General features: G+C 40.9%; 2 protein-coding genes across 2 annotated transcripts; one reads left to right on the top strand and one right to left on the bottom strand.

Moving 5' to 3' along the window:
- Nucleotides 1-545: 545 nt before the first annotated feature.
- On the top strand, nt 546-3,045 carry LOC113340151 (cytokinin hydroxylase-like). Its single transcript, XM_026585355.1, has 4 exons — nt 546-870; nt 1,042-1,274; nt 1,509-2,135; nt 2,227-3,045. The coding sequence occupies exons 1-4, from the start codon at nt 546-548 to the stop codon at nt 2,653-2,655; spliced, it is 1,614 nt and encodes a 537-aa protein (XP_026441140.1). The 3' UTR covers nt 2,656-3,045.
- Nucleotides 3,046-22,539: 19,494 nt separating this feature from the next.
- LOC113340150 (dnaJ homolog subfamily B member 11-like) lies at nt 22,540-22,845 on the bottom strand. Its single transcript, XM_026585354.1, has one exon. The coding sequence runs from the start codon at nt 22,843-22,845 to the stop codon at nt 22,540-22,542; it is 306 nt and encodes a 101-aa protein (XP_026441139.1).
- Nucleotides 22,846-23,104: the final 259 nt, after the last annotated feature.

The following is a 23,104-nucleotide window of genomic DNA, read 5'->3' as shown; positions in this document are numbered from 1 at the left end:
AGATTTGTAACCTCAACGCCACCTATCAAGGTAAGGCAGTGGAAAACGAGGAAAACCCATACAAAAGGTAACGGAATACAAAAGCGCTTCCCCGGCCTACAACAGACCAAATAACATCTTTTGTATAATGTCATAGTACAATCCAGCTTTCTTGAATATTATTTCCTTGTCTATACATCGCTGGCTAAATAAAAATACAGACATTTTCAGCTCTGCTACATCCGCGATCAAACTTGGATTTATTATTGTTACCGTCCAAGGTAGTTAGGCAATGAAATATAAATACATTTAAAAAGGAGTTACTAAGAGCTTGTTACGTACCTTTCTGGTCAGCTGGTCAAGTTCCCACTGAATGCGACATAAAGAAGTACATATTTTATTCCAAGATATATGATACAGTAGGTGAAAGGTCTAACCAACCATATCTGCGTGTATATATATGTATATATATATCTATATAGATAGATAGATATAGAGATCATCCATCTCTAAATTCTTCATATACTAGATTTTTGACTTAGCAATTGTTTTAGAGAGAGAGAGCGATGGATTTTGCTGATTTATACAAACTTTCAATTGTAGTTCAAGGAGTGGTCTCAGCTGTTGGCCTCTTGATTCTTTGTTCAGTAGTAATAATAATCTATTCATGTTGGATTTCACCAGTTCTAGCTTATCGAAAGCTCAAGAGGAATGGGTTCAAAGGCCCTCCGCCATGTTTCCCGCTTGGGAACATTTCCGACATGAGAAAGAAGGTCGCCCATAAGAAAAGCAAAGTGTTACCTTCTGACAATCATCGTCAATCTCTTGAAATCACCAATGATATTCACCCCATAGTGTTTCCTTACTTTTCTCAATGGAGTAGATTGTATGGTAAGAGCCATTTCTTTTCAAAATGTGTTTTTTTTTTCTCTTTCCATAAAGATTTTGTATCTGACAATTTTCAAACTCGGGTCATTAGAATTATCAGCAAAAAAACAATATTACTATACAACAGTGAGATCTGTTCGAAATGATGTTAACAAGTACAAATTTTGTTTTCAGGAAAGGTGTTCATCTATTGGTTAGGTACAGAGCCATTTTTGTACGTATCAGACCCTGAATTCATCAAACAGATGTCTTCGGGAGTCATGGGTAAAAGTTGGGGAAAGCCAAAAGTATTCAAAGAGGATAGGAAACCCATGTTTGGTAATCATGGACTTCTTATGGTTGAAGGTGAAGATTGGGTTCACCATAGACACATCATTACACCTGCATTCTCACCATCCAACTTAAAGGTACCTACCCACCTGCAGTATATATTATGGGGGAATCTTCCGATCCTCTTTCCTATATTTTTATAGCACATGTACCTTTGTCTCTTTCGATTAAATACTAAAGTAGTATGTCCTTGAGGGCCTAGGGTGGCAGGGAATCCATGTGGACACAACCTTCTGCACCTAGGCCTATATATTGCAAATGTCATTTTGTGTCTTGATTAATTATAATCTCTACTTAATGTATACTTCCAGGCCATGGCGAATACAATGGTGGATTCTGCAAATATCATGTTAGATCAGTGGAGCAACATATTGGACTCCAACAACAATAAGCACGAAATAGATGTTGAAAACGATATAACAAAAATGACCGCGGAGATAATTGCGAGGACAAGCTTCGGTAGTAATATTGTTAATGACGATAATGGAAGGAAAGTATTTGAGAAGTTAAGAGCAATGCAATTAGCGCTATTCAAGTCGACCAGATTAGTAGGTGTACCATTTAGCAAGTTCATATACCAAAAGCAAACACAAGAAGCAAAAAAACTAGGACAAGAAATAGATGAGATTCTTGTATCCATCGTACAATCAAGAAAGGAATCTATAGGTTGTAATGATGATCAGGGACAAGATTTTCTAGGTATTATGTTCCAAGATGATAGTAAAAATAAGAAACTAAGTCTTGAGGAGTTAGTTGATGAATGCAAGACTTTGTTTTTTAGTGGCCACGAGACAACAGCTTTGTCACTCACATGGACTTTGTTCTTACTAGCTTTGCATCCAGAATGGCAAAATCATCTTAGAGAAGAAATCAAACAAGTCATTGGAGAAGGGAAATTGCTTCTAAATGATCTCACAAATATCAGTAAACTTAAGAAGGTATACTAATCTTCGTATTTCTATTTATTTAATTTGGCCGTGGACGATAGCAAATTAATATATTAAGTATCTTGAATATGCATGTGTACAGATGGGATGGGTGATGAATGAGGTCCTGCGGTTATATTCAGCAGCACCAAATGTCCAGAGACAAGCAAGAGAAGATATTCAAGTTGGTGAACTCATAATTCCGAACGGAACAAACATATGGGTCGATTTGGTAGGAATGAATCACGACTCGGATTTGTGGGGGAATGATGTGAATGAGTTCAAACCAGAGAGGTTTAAAGATGATACTCTACATGGAGGATGCAAACACAAAATGGGGTATCTGCCATTTGGTTTTGGTGGAAGAATGTGCATTGGAAGAAACTTAACTATTATGGAGTACAAAATCGTTTTGATTTTATTACTCACTAGGTTTTCATTTACTCTTTCCCCAAGTTACAACCATTCTCCTGCTATCATGCTTTCTCTTAGACCAACAAACGGTTTACCTCTCATAGTTCAACACATTTAATCTAGTACGTTTAACATGTATCATATCTTGAATTGGGTGCAAAAAGGCATTGCCATTGAGTAGATGTCGCTGGAAGTCTATTATCATTGCTATGTTCTCTTCTTTATTGCTAAAATTTTTCGATATTAATAAACTACTTAAAATCATTTATTTGGATATATATAGGGATCAATGTTTTTATTCTTTGATAATTAAATTAGCTCCTGACGTGATTCATGGCTACTTCTTTGGACGACAACAACAATATTCTACAGCGATAAAACATACACCACGAGGATAACCTAGTGATTTGCAACGGCTATCACATTCTTGAGTACTTTCACATCTTTTGTCTTGGTAGACGCATTTTCTTTCTTTGTCTGCTATTACTCCTAGTGTTGCTGCTGCTGCATCACCTGCATAGTGTCAAAGAATAAATAATCGATCGCTATTGATCATATTTTATCGATCTGAATTACTTATACATACTAACCATTAAACCTCCCTGCTGCTTCAGCTGAGAAACCACCGAGAAGCAACAAAGATAGAATCAAAGCCACACGACTAGTTTCATTGAGGAACTTCCCATTTTCATCTTTTGCATTGTTGCTTGATTGACCGAGGAAGAATGCATATTTATAATGAGTTTTCGGTAATCAAAATTTAATGCGTGATCTATGGCATTTATTAGCATATAGGATTCTCAAGATATTATTACTCTAAGATAAGATCAATTTGCCATAATTAAGTCGCTGTTTCGATTTTCATGATCCTGCGATCTCTTGCAATGAAAAGCTTGGTCGAGGTAAGAGAACTCCTGCTAAGAAAACAAGACAGCAGGGCCCTTTTAGGTTTGCTGTTAGCTTTTGGGACGTTTAGGTGTCTGGCCTAGTTGTTGCACTTTCTCCGTGCTTCTGTTTGCTTCTGCTTTAACTCTGGTTTGCGCTTAGGCGCCTCCTCTTCTTGTAGGTGTATTTCTTTTAAGACAAAGGAAGTTGTTAAGAGAGGAAAGTCCCTCTTCCTCGTCTATTCATGAGTTTCCCGGGAGAAAACCTTAGTGCATCAATGATTATTACTAAAGAAAAGGATTACACAACTGCATTGCAGTCAACTTCCTCAGAATATAAACATGTTGAACAATAGTTTGTGACAGATGATGCACTTTTTGCAAGCAGCATGACGAAACTATAACCCATCTCCTATTGAATGTCCCATGGGAGGAAAATCTATAACAAGTCTACTATTGTGTTCAACATGCCATTTGAATCCAAAATGCTTCATCCCTGAATTGGATGGGTACAATCTTCAGATAAAAATATTCTCAAAATCGGTGCATGTAAAGCAAAAAACCAATTGATTTTTTTTTCAAGTGGCAGGTTCTCTGAAGACAATTTATGTTACAGATAATGGAGCATTCCGGTTATTCTTGTGATGTTGACAACTCAACTCAGTTCTTCCGACTTACAAGCAGTACTACCATTGGATGGTCTTTTGTTTAGTTTCCCATTTTTGAAACGGAAATTGGGTCAATTGTCCAAATATTTTTAAAACATGGTTCTAATTGACGAGTAAAAATTAGTATGGGTGAAATTGATAGCAAAAAAATAGCTAAAATGAAGCTGGATTCATCCTGGCTCAAACTTATATGTTTATAGCATTTTAACAATTATGGAATGTTTGTGCTCCAAATCTAATGACTGTGCAGCTTCTTTAGCTAAACCTAAACAACAACGAGATGATGCAAGGGTTTGTCTCATCAAATGTTTAGAGATTTTCGTTGATATTATTGTTGCCACAAATGATGGTACCACCACTACCCACCACCAAAGTAGGACTAATTTTCCCTAAATCCGGATTTATTACTCCTGCTCGAGTTTGAGATGATTGATTTGATGGATATGTATTTGTGTACACATTCCATGAACTAACTGCTCCTGATCTATGCTGATCATTCATCCCTTCATGATGTTCGTTTATTACTCATTTTATATACATTTGTAAAATCAATGTTCATGTTTATTTTTCAATCCCATTGTGGACACACGAACTACGCGGTTGTCCGAATGCCCGCAATCAATTGTTAAAGTCTAAAGAGATTACGATGATGATACCCGGATGTGGGTTCATTGGCTCAAAACCCACGGGTTTATCATGGCCTCCTCCAACTTCCCCATGCGTAGCGATTATGCATGGGGTACAAATATAAAAGGAAAACAACATATATAAGCAAATGCATGCGGAACTAAATAAATGCAAAGTGCTGAAATGTAAATAAGACCAAGGTTTACGTGGTTCAGCACTAAGGCCTACGTCCACGGGTTTTGTTGTTCTGCTATATTATTCACGGTTACACGAATAGTTTGAATGACTTGGGGTTTACATATTTCTCTCCACTATGGGATTCCTTACCTTTGCTATTCTCTCTCTCTTTCTCTCTCTCTCCTCTGATCTTTTTTCGATCCCCCTCCCCCTTTGTGGAGATTGGGTATTTATAAGGTAGGAATGTGGGACCCATCTCTGAAGACCGTTGGAACCTTATCTTCTAGTGTCTTGTGTCCATCACGCAGAGGTCTGCGTTTCCCCCTAGATCCCGCGGAGGCATCTTCGCTCGTTCCACAGGTCGGTCGACACGTGCACTGCTCAGAGTGTTTAATGCGGGTGGTTGAGGGGTCTGCTCGTGTCAGACAAGTGTCTTCTGCCCCTGTCAGTCCGTGTCAGCTGACTTTCTCCCCACCGTTGATCTTAGCTCCTCTTCTGGGGATGAGATAAAGCAACTCCTTGGGGTTTATTTGGTGCTTCGCGACGCATCGTGTTTTGATGTCTTGGCTTGCATGCTTTCCACGTACCTTTCTGTGTCCACGTGTCCGATAGTGAGATATATGTGTACACAATTTGCCCCTTTTCTTCAGGCTTAATTGATTAAGGGGTGCCTTGAAGAAAAACTATCGTCGCATATCCTTCTCACTCCTAATAACTTCTCCTAGATACTTGGGCACGTCTTTTATTCGTGCATTAACTGCTTATGTAACGGGCACGTTTTCCTATTTCTCCCTTAATTTCCTCTTTTCTTTCGGGTATTTTAAGGATGGAGAGGAAATTTAATTTCATTCTTCCTAAACACTCTCTCAGTTCATTCTTCCTTTAAGTTTCCTACCTGCCTTCATTAAACCTGTGACCTTAAATTCTTTGTCAGTCTTCATTGCACCTGTGATCTTATCTTCTGTCAGTCTTTATTGCACCTGGGATCTTCCCCTGTTCGTTTCTTCTACTTGCTGTTTTTGCCGGTGAGTTTTTCTTTTCTTGATTTCACTGTTTTATGCCGTGTTGATTGTGAATTTTCTGCTATTGTTGTTCCTTGTTTGTGATGAAGAACTCTTTCTGATGCTTGCATACTAGTTTGCCCCTGTTCTTCATCTTAAATTAAGGCAGCCATTACTTCGAGGGTGGAGTATTGAGATTGTATCCTAATTTTAGGGTTGCTATGTTGTCGTGGTTGTATTGCTATGAATGTGTTTTTTGATTTTTGGTTATTGTGTGTAACCTGTTCTTGATTTTATTCTTTCCGCAGCCATGTCTGACCGTCCGCGGCCTACCTATGAGACTCCTGATTCTAGGTTGTCGAGATCTCCTCAGCGTCGAGAGTCTCAAGATGATGTTCGTCGGAGTCGAGTGTCTTCCGGAGCGAGAGCCTCGTCTTCTCGGGAAGAGATTCCTCCGATAATTCCGTCTGGCTCACGGAGAGTCTTTAATCACTCAATGGTGCGTCCTCGTGAAGAGACTCGGAGTACGCAGGCTCCTCCCCGCGCTGTTGCTTTTGACGTTCCTCCTTTACGTTCGTTAGTGCCCGAGCATCATCCACGGTCTTCTCCAACTTTGAAAGGGAAGAATACAAAGGGCGTAGCTCCTGCGGCTGGATCTTCAAAGAATCCCCCCGTGAAGAGAAAAGCGTCTGAAGCGTTTGTTAGTTCATCCGGCCCCGCCGAGGAGGAAGAGGCTGCTCCCTTGATACGCAGTGTTTCTGTTAGCAGGAGAAAAGTAACCTTCAAGCATATCGATCTTGAAATATTCAAGGAGAAGCATGAGCTCCAAGCCTTCGGGGTTCGTTTTATGCCCCCGAGGATGATATTACGTATGAGCTGATCTCTAAGTACGAATTCGATGAATTTCACTTGTTAACGACGGTTGGGGCCTTCGAGGCTGGTCTGATGCTGCCGTTGTACAAATCGGGTGATTCCTTCTACTACGACGTGCTCGCTAGTCGTGAGGGTTCTTCCACAAATACTCATAGCCGTTCCGTATCCCAATTATCGGGGAATTATCTCCGCGCCCTGAAGGAATGCTATCTGCGGAGTAAGGGGGAAACGTCGATGACTGCTACGTCCCCAATCCCTTGGAGAAGGAATGGTACACTCCTGAGAATTTTAATAACTCCTTCGGTGATTACGTCAATAGCAGGAATCGCAAGCCGTGGAGTGTCAGCCTTCGGAATCTTCCTGCTCCTCGAGGCGAGATTCGTCTGTTAAATGAGGTCAGCGATGCCAAGCTGAAGTATGTTCCTGGCACGGAGGCGTCCAATCGTCGGAAACTCTTCCCCGCGCGAGAAAGGATCAAGCGTGATCATGACTACGAGTGGCACGCCACTGTCATTGAGATAGTAGGTCCGTGGGCTTACGGTTGGATTCCCGGTTCCCGCGGATGGCGGCCAACCGAGAATAGTAAGCCGCGCGAATCTCCTCCCGCTCGCTATGGAGATTTCTGCCCCTGGCGTCTGAACTTTGCGGGCATGAATTTTCCTTATGCCCTGGATGTCGTAGAGGGAGACGAGGAGGATGGTTCCGGTGCTATACTCCCATCGAAGAATATCTCAGCTGCTCAGGTACGCAGATTCTAGTTGTGTTTCGTTTTTATAACTTCCATCGGACGGGAAGAAATTCCTTTGTGGTGTCGGTTTCAGGTATTGAAGAAGACAAAGATTAGGCCGAAGCAGTCTTCTACTATGGTGGTGGGAGGTTGAGGCCCAAGAAGAAGTTACTAGTCCTGTGAACGAAGAGTTTGCCGAGGACGAGATTACAGATGGGGAGGAACGTACTGGTACCTCCCCTATCAATGCCGAAGAAGAGGTCTTCGCTGGTCCCCCGGTGGAGGAAGGAACAAGGGTGTAGTGGCGGATGATGTTGTCATCGAGGATGTTTCCGTCCCTGCTGGTGATGTCATGGATACCCTCCCTTCTCAAGAATTTTCTTTCGATCGGATGTATTCCACGGGGGAGTTCTTTGACGAAGCCCTCGATTTTCCCGAGGACTTCTCTTTACTTTCCCCTAATGACATTGGGATGTTCTTGGTGGTGATGGTAATGGTGATGCTGCTGTAGAAGGTGTTGGTGCGGAGGAGCCTGCTGTGCATGTAGGCGCGGGAGAACATGCCAACGTTCATGCTGAGGGGGTCGAGTCGGTCAAAGGAAAATCTGTTGTTGACGCGCCCGCCGATAGTCTTCCCCAGTCGCCGATGTCTGAGGGTGAGGATGCCATCATGAGTTGGTTTAAGGAGAAGAATCTTCTGTTTGTCTCTCATCCTGCTCCTGTGGTTGTTGGGGAAAAGGAATCAACCGCGTATACCCGTCGTATGATGGAGATGTCTTCGAAGGCGCAGGTGTCTGAAGCCTGGGGAACAAGGTTGACCGTTCCCGAAGCTACCCTCGTGCCGGAGCCTCCTACTTCTGTTGCCGATATGATGGCTATTGCCGACGGGTATCAATATGGCTTCCCGCAACAGCGTGTGCTGGAGGTAAATTTTCGTACATTCTTGTTCGTGAGAATAGGACGCTTCGGTTGAATAATGTTTTGTCATTTTGATGTGTAGATGATGAGGAGCGAGCATTGCAACCACGTGCTATATCAGTTCTTTAAAGCAAAATCTCTGAAGCTCGAGGCTAAGCTTCGTCATCGGGAAAAGGAATTATCTGCGGCGGAGGTGGAAATAGAAGAGCTGAAGAAAAGCCTTAAGGAGAAAGAAAGACTGGGTGAAGCAGAGGCTGATCTTCGTTCAGAACTTATTGCAGTGCGCGCTGAGTTAGAGCAAACTCGTAGCCAAGTTTCCACTTTCACAGGTTTGGTTCTTTTCCTTCGCCGTTCGTCATTCTTTTTCTTAGTTGTTCTGTCTGAGTCTCCCCCACCCTATGTCCAGTGGGTGGCATCCCCGAGCTGGTATGGCTTCGAAACGAAAGAGCTCGGCAAAAATCTCGTATTAGAGATTTGGTTGAGAAGATTAAGAGTGAGGCTAGGAAATGGGATGCTCGGGCTGAAGTATGGCGCGCGCGGCATGTTCAGATGGTCGACATGCAAAATCTGTACAACCATGATCGTGCTTTATTTATGGCACACTGCTGTGGACCAGTGATAATCTGCGGGAAGCCCGCGAGCGTACTTCCTTGTTGGAATCTAGGATTCAGCTATTGGAAGAAGAATTACAGACGGCGCGGTCCATTCCTCTTTCAGGGGTCCAAGATAATATGCTTGGTCTTGCCAGGGAACGAGATGATGCTCGTGCTGAAGTCTATGCTCTCAGCAATGCTCTTTCCGCGTCTCGTGCCGATGTAGCCCGTCTTGCTGAGTCTGAGAGGAATCTTGAAGTGTGCATGTATAGACTCAGCAAAGGGGTCTCAGAGATAAATAAAGAGGTCGACCACCTTCGTCATATGGACTCGATGAAGCAGGTAGAATTAGATGCCTGTCAATTTACTCTCACCAACCTTCAACTAGACTATAAGAAATTATCCGCGGAATATGATCATCTTGATGAAGCGCGAGATGCGGTTGTTAATGAATATGAAGAGGCTTCGGCTTGTGTCGAAGGTATAATCCCAATTCATCGAGTGTGATCTTGTTTGTTTTCTACGCTAACTCCGTGGTGTTGTCTTTTTCAGGGCTCGAGGAACGCTTCGCGTCACAAATGAAGAACTTGAAAAGGCTCAATCTTCCTTAGCACAGCAAAGGAACAAACCAATCACTTCAAGAATTTAGCAGCCACCCGCGAGGAGGCCGTTGGTGCTGCTTCCAGAGAAGTGAATCGGCTATCCTCGTTATTATCCCAAGCCCAACAGCGGACAACAGTTATTAAACATAAGGCTCGTTGTCAATTGGCTGAGGAGACGAACAAGATGCTGGAGAGGATAGAGCTTGGCCTAAGGAATGAACATGGTCTCGTGAAGAACTACCCTCGTCGTCCCGTTCCTGCTGCATTGCCCAGCTCCTCGGGCCCCTCTTCTGGTGGGAGCGTCCCATCAAGTCTGGAAGAATCCGGATGACGGGACCGCCACCTAGGTAGAGATGGCAGCGTTCTGTAGGGTCCGCGGCATAATTGTGCTTTTTGTAACGATGTAAAAGGAATGTTTTTTGATTGTGTATCCTTGGCTTTGGCCGTTCACTTCTTGTAATCACCCTTTATGAAATGAATCTCTTCTTGATATACCTACAATGTTTTTGTATTTTAAGTTTGTGAAAAATCAAAACAAAAGTTAAGTGTTTTTGAGTGCGATACGAAAGGAAGGTACCTTCGTGATCGTCTTGAGACCTGTCACCCCGCTGGCAAATCCTGGGCCAGAGGATTCCCAGACGGTGGGGGCCGGGGCAACGTTCTAGGATATGGGGCGTAAAATATGTACGCACCCATTCCGTCGACCCGTTGCCTTAAGATTGGTTGGGTATCTCTTTCTGCTGGGTGCCTTCCCCCTGGTCCTACACTTATGGACACTGATGGGGGAGCCCTGAGAGATTGTAGATTAACTACTTTCCCCAATATTGTAGGTAGATTCCACAGACTTGATAATTTGAAAGCTTGTTTAATTGATAAGTTGAGGTCTGCAATTCCTCTTCCAGAGATAGAAACATGTTGGGCGGGGAGGCTCCTTTCTTCTTCTGGTATATTCCCAGCAGATTCAAATCTGCGTTGCTTCTATGGGAAGTATGGTTTGAGCCATTTAGCATTCCAAGGATGCCGGAGGACCTCACCTTTTAGATTACGAAGGTAGTAAGAACCATTACCCGCAATGTCGTGGATCATAAACGGTCCTCCCCATGTAGGTGCTAACTTTCCCCATTTCTTTTCTTGCTGATATCGTGGGATTGTTCTCAACACATACTGTCCCTCTACAAAATTTCGTAGCTTTACCTTTTTGTTGTACTCCCTTGCTAGTCTTCGTTGATAATTTTCCATCTTTTGCAATGCTACTTCCCTTCTTCCCTCCAAGTCGTCCAACCTTTCTAACATCATATCTGTTGTTAGGTTTTTCTCCCAGGCTTCAGTCTTCGTGGTTGGCATGAGGATTTCTGTAGGTATGACTGCTTCAGCTCCATAAGTAAGAAGAAACGGGGATTCCCGGTAGCGGACCTTCGTGTTGTCCTGTATGCCCACAAGACATTGTGCAGTTGTTCGCACCATCTTCCCTTATGCTCGTCTAATTGTTTTTTGAGTATAAGGGCGAGGGTCTTGTTGGTAGCTTCCGCTTGTCCGTTGCTTTGAGGGTATAAGGGGGTGGACTTGTTCTTTCTTATTTTAAAGGTGTCGAAGAGCATGTCTATATTTTTTCCCTGTAATTGCTTGCCGTTATCAGACACAATTTCAGCAGGTATACCAAATCTGCAAATGATGTTCTGGAATATGAAAGTGAACACATCCGCGTCTCTGATCCTGGCCAAGGCCTTAGCCTCCACCCATTTACTGAAGTAGTCCGTGGCTACTATCAAAAATCGTCTCTTCCTGGATCCTTCGATGAAAGGCCCGACGATGTCTACTCCCCATTTTGCAAATGGCCACGGGCTATCGACAGAGTTTAGCAATGTTGCCGGCGCGTGGATTTTTTTCGCGAAGCGCTGACATTCTTCGCATCGTCGGGACATCCTCGCAGCATCTTGTATCATGGTCGGCCAGTAATATCCTTGCGTTTTTGCCTTGTCAGCTAGTGATCTCATACCGCTATGATTCCCTGCGTCACCATAATGGATATCCTTTAGAATTCGATGCCCTTCTTTTCGGGATAAGCAGCGTAGTAATGGTCCGAGGAAAGATTTTCTATATAGGACCCCGTCCCGAAGATCGTATCTTCCCACTTTGGAGAGCGTCTTTCTAGCTTGCTTCCGATCCGCAGGTAGGCTTCCTTTGTCGAGGAAGGCATGTATTGTCACCCTCCAGTCATCTTCATTGCTGAAATCTTCGTCTTGATTTGCTTTTGACAAGATGTCTTCTTCATCAAAGTCGTTATGGATGTCTTCTCCTACTTGGTCTTCAATATCTTCTTCCATCGTATCTTGATTGGTAGCGAAGGAGAATTGAGATGCAATCGAAGGCTCGTATACCCTTGCTATTTTAATACCTTCGGCATTTTTATCCCTCAACATGGATGATATGTATGCTAGGGCATCCGCATGCCTGAGGTCCCTTCTGCATAAGTGCCGGAACTTAATGTTCGGGATTTGTGAAGCCAATGTTTGGACCAATGCCATGTAAGCTGAAAGGGTGTCATCGTACACATTATATTCGAGCGCGATTTGCCGTATGACCAGCTGCGAATCACTTGTCAGCCTTACATCGGTTACCCCCATCTCTATTATTATACGTAGGGCATGTATGACAGCTTCGTATTCAACAATGTTATTGGTATGCTCTTTGAATTCCAATCTAAGTGCCTGTATGATCCTTTCTCCAGTTGGGGTGATGATGACAATACCTATTCCTGCCCCTTCCTTATTTTTAGATCCGTCGACGAAGACTTCCCATTGTCTATGACTCGCAGGTTCGAGGATATCCATTGGATCCTTGATTGCTTCCTCGGCTTCTGGTATTCCCTTGATCTCTTCGTCGTTGTCTAGAGGGAGGTCTGCTAAGAAATCTGCCAGAACTTGGGACTTCTGAGAATGTTGAATTTCATGAATGATGTTGAATTGGTCCAGATGGGTGTTCCATTTGGCTATTCGGCCCACTTTTCCTGTGCTTTTGAGGACTGCTTCCAATGGTGCTCTGCATGGTACCCTGACGAAGTGAGTTAGGAAGTAGGTTCTCAGTTTTTGGGTAGCCCATACCAGTGCGAGGATGAGTTGTTCAATCTTAGTATAATTTCTTTCCGCGGGATTGAGTGTCTTGCTGACGTAATAGATAGGCTGTTCTATCTTTGTATTGGTTTTGACTAATACCGCGCTGACTGCGTCCTCCGTTGCTGCTATGTACAGTGCCAAAACTTCATCAGGGTCAGGTTTCTGCAGGATAGGGATCGAAGCTAGATGTTCTTTGATCTTTTGGAATGCTTCCTCGCAATCGGCGGTCCATTCGAACCTGCTCCCTTTCTTAAGAATATTGAAGAAATGTTTGCACTTGTCCGAAGACCGTGCAATAAATCTGCCCAACGCTGCTATGGACCCATTGAGCTTCTGCACTTCCTTTAGATTCTTTGGTGACGGCATCTCTACTATGGCTTGAATCTTAGCTGGGTCTACCTCGATGCCCCTTTTCGTCACCAGATAACCGAGGAACTTCCCTGAGGTGACACCGAAAGTACATTTCTCCGGATTTACTTTCATGTGATGTTGTCTCATTGCATTGAAAATATTCCTCAGGTCCTGGTGGTGATTTTTACGCAGCTTGCTTTTGACGAGCATGTCGTCCACGTAGACTTCTAGGGTTCCTCCAATCCATGGTTTGAAGATAGCATCGACCATCCTTTGGTATGTTGCCCCTGCGTTTCGGAGCCCGAAAGGCATTCTGGTATAGCAATAAAGGCCATGTGGTGTATAGAATGCTGTGTGTTGCTGATCTTCTTCTGCCAGGGCTACTTGGTTGTAACCAGAGTATCCGTCCATAAACGACAGCTCCTCGTACCCTTCAACTGCTTCAACCAGTTGATCTATGCTCGGCAGGGGATAGCTGTCCTTTGGACACGCCTTGTTGAGATTAGTAAAGTCGATGCATATTCTAACCCCTCCATTTTTCTTAGGAACAATGACCATGTTGGATATCCAGGTAGGATACTTGACTTCCTTGATAAATCCTGCGTCTAGTAGCTTCCGAAGTTCTGTTTCTACCGCCTCATGATATTCTGGAGCCACTTTTCGTATTTTCTGCCTGAACGGGGGTGTGCCCTGTTTGATGCGTAGTTCATGTTGGATTACTTTTGGGTCGATCCCTGGCATATCTCCTAACTTCCAGGCGAACACATCCGCATATTCCTTAAGTAATTTGGTTAAGGAATGTTCTCTCCCTTCGCCCATGATGGTCCCGATTTTGACCCTCTTTGGGTCTTCTTCCGTTCCTATGTTGATTTCCTTAGTGGGTTCCACGGGTGTGAACATAGGCCTTGGGTTTCCGAGGACTGGGGCGCTCTTTAATTGCTATTTGGCGTGTTTCTGCTCTTTGTTGATTGTTGAGGTGCTTGTTTCCGAGCCTCGGACATTACCCTGTATCATCAAGCCTTTTCCTGTGGTTTCCTTAAGGAATAGTTCTACGGCTTTCTCTTGCGTGGTTTCTTGATTTCTTACTCTTCGGATTTTTCGCTGTTCTTCTTGCTCGTTGTTGATATGATCCTGAGTGGCCTGGCATTCTCGTGTAGCGATTCGATCTCCCTTGATCTCCATAATTCCCTCAGGTGTTGGAAATCTTAGGTACTGGTGGTATGTTGCCGCCACTCCTTTGAGCTTGTGTACCCACTGTCGTCCAATAATGGCGTTGTAGGGGGAAGGGGTATCCACCACACTGAATCGGGTATCCAGTTTTATGGGCCCTGCGTTAACCTGTAACACAATGTCTCCCAAAGGCTTCGTGGCCGCTCCATTGAATCCGTAGATGGTGTGATAAGAGGTCATCAACTGTTCATCATGGAGCTTCATCCGTTTGAATGCGTCATAGAATAGGACATTCACAGAGCTTCCCCCGTCTATGAGGATTTTTTTGAGGTTACACCCCGCTATTGGTAATGTCAGGACCAAGGGATCGTTATGGTCTTCCATATCTTCTTCGATATCCTCGGCATCGAAGATGACGGGTAATTCCATCCATTTTTCATGTTCGTCCACTGTTATCCCATCAACCTTATATAACTCGCAGCGATCTTCGAATTGCTTCCGTAACCTTTTTCCAATCTGTGTTGTGAGCGAGGGTCCTATGGCTGCGGAACACGAGATGGTGTTGATTGTTCGGTTTTCTTCCGGAAGTTGGACTGGCTTGGTTCGTTTGGATCTGTCCTCGGTAACCTCCTTCCGTATGTAATGTTTGAGCTCTCCCGCATCAATTGTAGTGCATCAACATCACCACCATAGGCACCAAAGAAGATTTATAGGTTGAGTGAAGTGTATGAAAGATGTAACTATTGTACGGTTGAACCGAATTTTTATTAAGAAGCATCGAAAGAACCTGTATGGATAAAAGCTATGGAAGAAGAAGTTGTTGTCATAAATGACAAAGATACATGAGAGAAATTAGCAACACCAAGTAAGGTTGGTACGTACCAAAGAGATACTTTAAACAACCCATCATCGGCTACAATGAGATTTTTGCACCGCTTGCTCGTCTTGACACCATTAGAGTCGTGATTGCTATGGCTTCTCAAAGAGGTTGGTTACTTTATCAACTTCATGTCAAATCTGCATTTTTGAATGGAGAACTCCAAGAAGAGGTATATGTGGAACAACCACAAGGTTTGTGATTGAAGGATAAGAATGCAAGGTATACAAGTTAAAGAAATCTTTGTATTGCCTCAAGCAAGCACCAAGAGCTTGGTATTGTGAGATACATGGATAATTCAAAAGGAAAAACTTCAACAAAAGCATGAGTGAGCCTACATTATATGTGAAAAAAGAATGTACATCTATTCTTATCGTTTCTTTATATGTTGATGATCTTATTTTTACGGTTAATGATATTCATATCATTGAAAAATTTAAGAGAGAAATGTTGATGAAATATGAGATGAGTGACATGGGTTTTCTCAAGTACTTCATTGGTATGGAAGTTCAACAAAGTGAAGACGGAGTACTGTTCATTTCTCAAAGCAAGTATTCTGAAAAGCATGTTGAAGAAATTTGGTATGCTTGGTTGTAAACGCACATCAACACCAATTGTAGTGAATGAGAGAAATTCAAGAAAGATGATGGAGGAAGAAAAGTTTATGAGACTTATTATAGAGGTCTTATTGGAAAATTGTTGTATATTACACATACAAGACCCGATATTATGTTTGCTTCAAGTGTGTTTTCTAGATTCATGAGTTCACCTAGTCATCTACATCTTGGCGCAGCAAAGAGGTTATTAAGGTATATTTAAGGAATAATCAATTTTGGAATCATGTATTTTAACAATTTGGATGTCAAATTAGGTTGTTATTGTGATAGTGAAAAAGAATCATGGAAGACATCCAAGAGAAACAATAATGCACCGAACTTTTTTGTGACAATAACTCGGCAATAGATATGTCAGAAAATTTGGTTGGGCATTGTAGAGAAAGACACATCAAACTCAAGTATCACTTCACTCAGAAGCGGTTTAAGATGGTGAGATAGAACTCAAGTATTGCAAGACGGAAGACCAATTGATGGACATATTATAGTGACCCACATTACATTATAGTGCAATTAAAAGAATTGTCTCCCAGATTCCCGAAGTTTTGTCTATCTAAATTTTCTGATGAACATTATAGTGCAATTATAAGTCTTATCTCTGAAAATAGGATGACACCACTTAGGCCATCACAGCCATGAGAAGGATAACACCATTGTGCATATAAAGAAGTATATGATAGATTGTCTCTTATCTACTTCAAGGTGGGATTTTCCTTAAACACATAAGAAATTGCAGAACGAATATTGATTATATCATAAAATGGTCTTTCTCCATAGTTATTCCTCTTGCCTCCACTCTGACATTAAAATCCTGTAAATAGGTCATTCTCGGCATCCTGGTGTTATTGCGGTCTATTGTAGTTTCAATCTACTCTTCTTCATCTAACAGAACGACCTTATCCCTGCTCAGACATGCAATAAAAACTCGATCAAAAAAACAAAAAGAAAAAAAGAAAGACGCATGTCAAATATATGTTGCAGAACGCCTCAGTTTTGGCCATAGAGGTACATCGCATCCACTAGAGGTGTCTAAATCCAATTCGGTGCAAATGGGATAATGAAAGAATCACCTGTCCATCAATGTGCAGTCTGAAAAGTTAAGATGAAAAATAAGTTCAATAAAATTTGTGACAAAGACTAGAGTTGTGCACTTGGTTGAGATGCAACGGGAAGTTGGGATGCAAATAAAATTCGATCAGGCGATTATATCAAATCTTTACCTTAGACATTATAACGTACCAAAAGCATGAAAAACAAAATACTAGTTGATGTAGAACATCTTTACATTCTTTCTAGAACCTTCTCAACTTGCGTATCAAGTTAAGTGTTTCTTGTTTTTAGTCTTTGTTATTTCTTCTTTTAGTCTTTTACTATTTTTAGACTCTTGATTCACGCCTGTTAGACACATCTTATTATTATCAAATTTTATGAAAAAAACTCTTTTACAGTGAACCTATCCTTTCTTTCTTTTCTTTAAAACCTGCTCAAGAATATTCGTCTGCTTCGCATCCTTTTCTTCCTTCGTATCCCCTACAACCTCCGTGTTGTATTCATCTCAACAAGTTCTACAATAGTTGGTACCACATACATAGGATTTAGATCCTTATCAAAAACCCGATCCTTAAAACGCTTACGCAACTCAAACCCTAACTTTTAAGTCTAATACAGTTTAGTTTTCAATGGGAGACTACGTTACCAAAGATGAGTTTACAAAAGCAACAGAGTCATCCGATAAAAAGTTTGAACTGTTAGATCAGAAGATTCAAAACTAGCGAAATTGAAATTGGATAATAAAGAAGACTCAGATGCTGAGAATAAATCTACATGCTAAAAGGAGGAGTTGCTGCTTGGTGGACTAAACTTAGTGAAGATCGCAGAAACTGCGGAAAACAACCAATACGTACATGGCAACGAATGAGTGATCTTTTAAGAAATAGATTTCTCCCTCGAGATTATAGGCAACCAATATTTGTTAAACTACAAACTTGCCAACAAGGCGCAAGATTAGTGGAAGAATATGTCTCCTAGTTTTAAAATCTTATTGCTCGTAATGAAATTAATGGAAGTAGAGATCAACTCATAGCTAGGTTCATAGGAGGGTTGAACCGAGTAATTCAAAAAGGAATGACCCAATCTGTTTATACCATGGAAGAAAATCCATCAAGGTAGAGCATCTTGTTTTTCGTTCTCAATAGACTTCAACTAAGTAGTATAGTCGGTTCCAAGGTAATTTCAAACCTTATTCTTCAGTTAATGATTTTCATGAGAATTCATACAATAAGGAGGACAGTACGTAATATGTTTCTAGGAAACAATATAGTTCGCCAAATTTTACTAATTCTCAACATCCTTTACCTAAGAATGGCTCACCCATCCTTCCAAATCCTGTTGAAATTCAATCCATACAGACAACACCCATTAATTCTCGTCCAAGCTACAATCAAAACATTCGATTTCCCCTTAAGGATCAGACATCTTTTCCACCTTTAACTAAGCCACAAAACCCTTATGCTAAGTTTAGGGGAGAAAAGTGTAACAAATGCCATCTACCTGGGCATACATCTGCTGAATGTCGAAGGTTTCATGGATTGGTTCAGAATACTCAAGGAGTTAAACAAGTACCATGGTTTGGTTGATGGCAGTAGATGCGAGCTAGAAGAATCTGAGGATGATGAGAGTATAGAAGAACATGAAATTGGTGAAGTGACTGGAGATCATTATGTGGGAATGATTAGACCACTACTGCTATCTCAACCTTCTTACTCACAACGTAACAGTATTTTCAGAATTAAATGTTCACTTGGAGGAAAAGTAGTTGATTTAATTATCGATAATGGAAGTATGGATAACTACATTGCAGCTGATGTGGTTAAGAATTTGGGCTTACTTGTGACTCCACATCCTCATCCATATTTTGTTGGATGGGTAAATAGCTCCTCATCTCAAGAAATAACACATCAGTGTCTTGTTAAGTTTGCATTCATTGGATATGAAGATGAAGTCTTATGCGATGTGATCAATATGACTGCAACACATTTACTTCTTGGAAGACCATGGAAATATGATATACGTGCAGTTCATAAGTGTTTTGAGAACACTTATACCTTCTATAAGGATGGAAAAAAGAAGATTTTGATTCCTTCCAAATCTGCAGCAGTTTATACAGAACACGGTGATGGTAAAACCAGTGCATTAGTGGCTTTTATTGTCAAGAATATACTCAAACGCTAAATTCTCATGAAGTCCGTAAGCCTGAAGTGTACATTCCAAAAGGAGTACAACCATTACTTCGTCAGTACAAGGTTTTATTTCCTGATAAATTGCCAACTTCTTTATCTCCATTAAGAGATCTTCAGCATTCAATTGATTTCATCCTAGGATCTTCTCTACCAAATGTTGCTCATTACCTTTTAAGTCAACCAATCACATGAATAGATTAAGAAGATGGATGTAGAGAAAAACATAGATGGTTTTGATGTTGACTAAGGTGAACGCTGTTTCCCATATCTGTCTGAAGGCCATTGCCAAAACGAACCTATCATAATGGACTGAGATACTGGTCTGGACTAATATCAACACAACTGGCATATACAAGGGAACCAGTGATCGATAATCCTAACTCTAGGTCAACACAACTGGCATATACAAGGTACCAGTGGTCGACTTTACTGAATTTATTCCGATTGGTCTGGTGGTCTAGTCTCAATTTATTTTATTTTCTTTTTTTTTTCACAATAATTCTTTTTCTTTGTCATCATTTTCATTTTTCATTTTCATTTTTTTTTATCTCAGTCACTCTAATTCACCCTAGCAATGGTAACAACTTGATTCGTGAGCCACACACTTATAGAAACATATTTTAAAAAGAAAACAAAATAAAAACAAAAGTGAAAAGGACTCAACGAGATATGGTGAGACTACCATGTTATTTCTAACACCTGAGCTCTGTGCTTTTATGAATGGACTTTTTAGATGTTGCCATCTAATAAGATTGGTTCCTCAACTCCTACAACCAAGATGCTTCCAGTCACTTAGATTGGTTAGTTATATCCTTAATAAGCATAAATTTCTAGGCTCTGGAGTTTATTTATTGCAACTAAAAAGTTGCAATACTCCCCGGCAATATACATAACTGAGATCAAAATAGACACAAAAATGTGTCTATCAAATACACCCAAACTTATTATTTGCTAGTCTTCGAGCAAATTAAATCTAAAAAATAAAATCCTAACTCACCGTCGCAGGCATCGTCGATTGCACTTAGCATGTGCAACAAGCCTTTAAACCCCTAGGTGGTCCTAGTGGCCGAGTTATAGTCTCGGGAGGGCTTACCAGAGATATACCGACAAAACCTTTACTCCATACCCTAGGTATCTACGCTGAATCTTGTAAGGCACTAAAGAATCTCCTTGGTTGGCATACTTATTCACTACGGGAAGAAGTACACTGATGCGAAATTCCAATTGTTGTACACGATTTTGCACTCAAGCATACTAAAATTCATATATAAGTGACAGATCTCTAGTCATATAGTCGCACTATGGACATCAATATCCGGAGTCAACCAATCACATGGATAGATTAAGAAGATGGATGTAGAGAAAAACATAGATGGTTTTGATGTTGACTAAGGTGAATGGTGTTCCATATCTGTCTGAAGGCCACTGCCAAAAAGAACCTATCTTAATGGACTGAGATACTGGTCTTGACTAATATCAACACAACTGGCATATACAAGGGAACCAGTGGTCGATAATCCTAACTCTAGGTCAACATAACTGGCATATACAAGGGTACCAGTGCTCGACTTTACTGAATTTATTCTGGTTGGTCTGGTGGTCTGGTCTCAATTTATCTTGTTTTTTTCATAATAATTCTTTTTCTTTTTCATATTTTTCATTTTCATTTTTTTTTCTTGTATCTCAATCACTCTAATTCACCTTAGCAGTGTTAACAACTTGATTCGTGAGCCCCACCTAATCACTTAGAGAAACATATTTTAAAAAGAAAACAAAATAAAAACAGAAGTGAAAAGGACTCAACGAGATATGGTGAGACTACCATGTTATTTCTAACACCTGAGCTTTGTGCTTTTATGAATAGACTCTTTATATGTTGCCATCTAATCAGATTGGTTCCTCAACTCCTACAACCAAGATGCTTCCATCCACTTAGATTGCTTAGTGCTATCCTTAATAAGCACAAATTTTTAGGCTCTGGAGTTTATTTATTGTTAGTTGCAATACTCCACGGAAATATACATAACTGAGATCAAAATAGACACAAAAATGTGTCTATCAAATACACCCAAACTTATTATTTGCTAGTTTTCGAGCAAATCAAATCTACAAAATAAAATCCTAATTCACCATCGCAAGCATCGTCGATTGCACTTAGCATGTGCAATAAGACTTTAAACGCTTAGGTGACCCTAGTGGCTGAGTTATATTCTCGGAAAGTCTTACCAGAGATATACCCACAAAACCTTTACTCCAGATCCTAGGTATCTACGCTGAACCTTGGAAGGCACTAAAGAATCTCCTTGGTTGGAATACTTATTGACTACGGGAAGAAGTACCCTGATGCGAAATTCCAATTGTTGTACATGAGTTTGCACTCAAGCATACTAAAATTCATATATAAGTGATAGAGCTCTACTCATATAGTCGCACTATGGACATCAATATCCGGAGTCAACCAATCACATGGATAGATTAAGAAGATGGATGTAGAGAAAAATATAGATGGTTTTGATGTTGACTAAGGTGAACGGTGTTTCCCATATATGTCTGAAGGCCACTGCCAAAAAGAACCTATCTTAATGGGCCGAGATATTGGTCTGGACTAATATCAACACAACTGGCATATACAAGGGAACCGGTGGTCGATAATCCTAACTCTAGGTCAACACAACTGGCATATACAAGGGTATCAGTGGTCGACTTTACTGAATTTATTCTGGTTGGTCTGGTGGTCTGGTCTCAATTTATCTTTCTTTTTTTCATAATAATTGTTTTTCTTTTTCATCTTTTTCATTTTTTTTTGTACCTCAATCACTCTAATTCACCCTAGCAGTGGTAACAACTTGATTCGTGATCCCCACCTAATCACTTAGAGAAACATATTTTAAAAAGAAAACAAAATAAAAACAGAAGTGAAAAGGACTCAACGAGATATGGTGAGACTACCATGTTATTTTTAACACTTGAGCTGTGTGCTTTTATGAATAGACTCTTTATATGTTGCCATCTAATCAGATTGGTTCCTCAACTCCTACAACCAAGATGCTTCCATCCACTTAGATTGGTTAGTGTTATCCTTAATAAGCATAAATTTTTAGGATCTGGAGTTTATTTATTGCAACTAAAAAGTTTCTCCCATGTGGTAAGTATTCCCGCCTGTCACGCGGGTGACCCGGATTCGTCCTCCGGCAACGACGCCATGATTATCATTCTCCATGTGCTTTAACTCTTAGAAAGGTCCCTCATTTGGGACTTGACATATGTGCCTCAACCATTTTACAAGATTATCTTCATACACGTTTTCCTGAACCTAGTAATGTCCATAAGAAAGTTCAGTTATTAGAAACCCGTCCTCTGGTTGATGTGGTTTACAAAGCATTCAACCTTGAAGGTTTTACTATAATCCAAATTTATGGCACTCTGTGCATCCGTTTTATTCTTCGCTTCATACGTAGTTTTAAACTTCGAAAAAGTGTTGGCAGATTTGGAGTTAAGCATCGAGATAATTTTATCCTTACTTTCTTTCATCTTCTTATCGTATGAACTAGTGTCACTTTTTTCTCGAGCTAGAGCAGAAGAAGCATGTTCTCGCTTATCAAGATCATCCATCCGTTTGCGTTTTCTTGAATCACGTTTTGATTACTGATGTGGCGTTTATTATTGAACTCTTTACGTTTTTTTTCATCTTTAAGAATTTCGTACGATGATTGAAGTTGAAGAAAATCACTAGTTGCATTAGGATCATCAGGACGTTTATCTGGATGTAATTCTAGGGCTTTTGTTCTATGAGCTTTATTAATTTCTGCATCAGTTAATTTTGCACCTTCTTTACCTGATGGTAACCCTAGAACAACATAATGATTTACTTCCATCACCGTTCTGCAAATTCCCTGAAATTAGGGTTTAGGACATATGATTCAAATATAAATACCTTGCTTCGAAGATTAGAATTGCTGCTGGTGCGTTAATTAGGGTTTTACCCAGTGTTGTCAAGATGAAGAAGTGGCTTTTACGGAGCAAGACAAACTTGTGGGATGATTTTAGGTTGACCTAGGGAAATCCCGTGATTTCTCTCGGAACAGATAGCTATGTGAGCCTAAGTAGCATAGATGCGCCTAAAATTGTTAGGTG

The sequence above is a fragment of the Papaver somniferum genome, unplaced genomic scaffold (genome assembly GCF_003573695.1).
Source record: "Papaver somniferum cultivar HN1 unplaced genomic scaffold, ASM357369v1 unplaced-scaffold_21, whole genome shotgun sequence".
Lineage (NCBI taxonomy): Eukaryota > Viridiplantae > Streptophyta > Magnoliopsida > Ranunculales > Papaveraceae > Papaver > Papaver somniferum.
This window is presented reverse-complemented; position numbering and strand designations above follow the sequence as displayed.

Bases quoted from the DNA above. Each gene is read 5' to 3' on its own strand.
- LOC113340151 (XM_026585355.1), top strand. From the start codon at position 546: ATGGATTTTGCTGATTTATACAAACTTTCAATTGTAGTTCAAGGAGTG. The intron at 871-1,041 runs GTAAGAGCCATT...TTTTGTTTTCAG, and splicing joins TCAATGGAGTAGATTGTATG to GAAAGGTGTTCATCTATTGG. The intron at 1,275-1,508 runs GTACCTACCCAC...GTATACTTCCAG, and splicing joins TCTCACCATCCAACTTAAAG to GCCATGGCGAATACAATGGT.
- LOC113340150 (XM_026585354.1), bottom strand. From the start codon at position 22,845: ATGGAAGTAAATCATTATGTTGTTCTAGGGTTACCATCAGGTAAAGAA.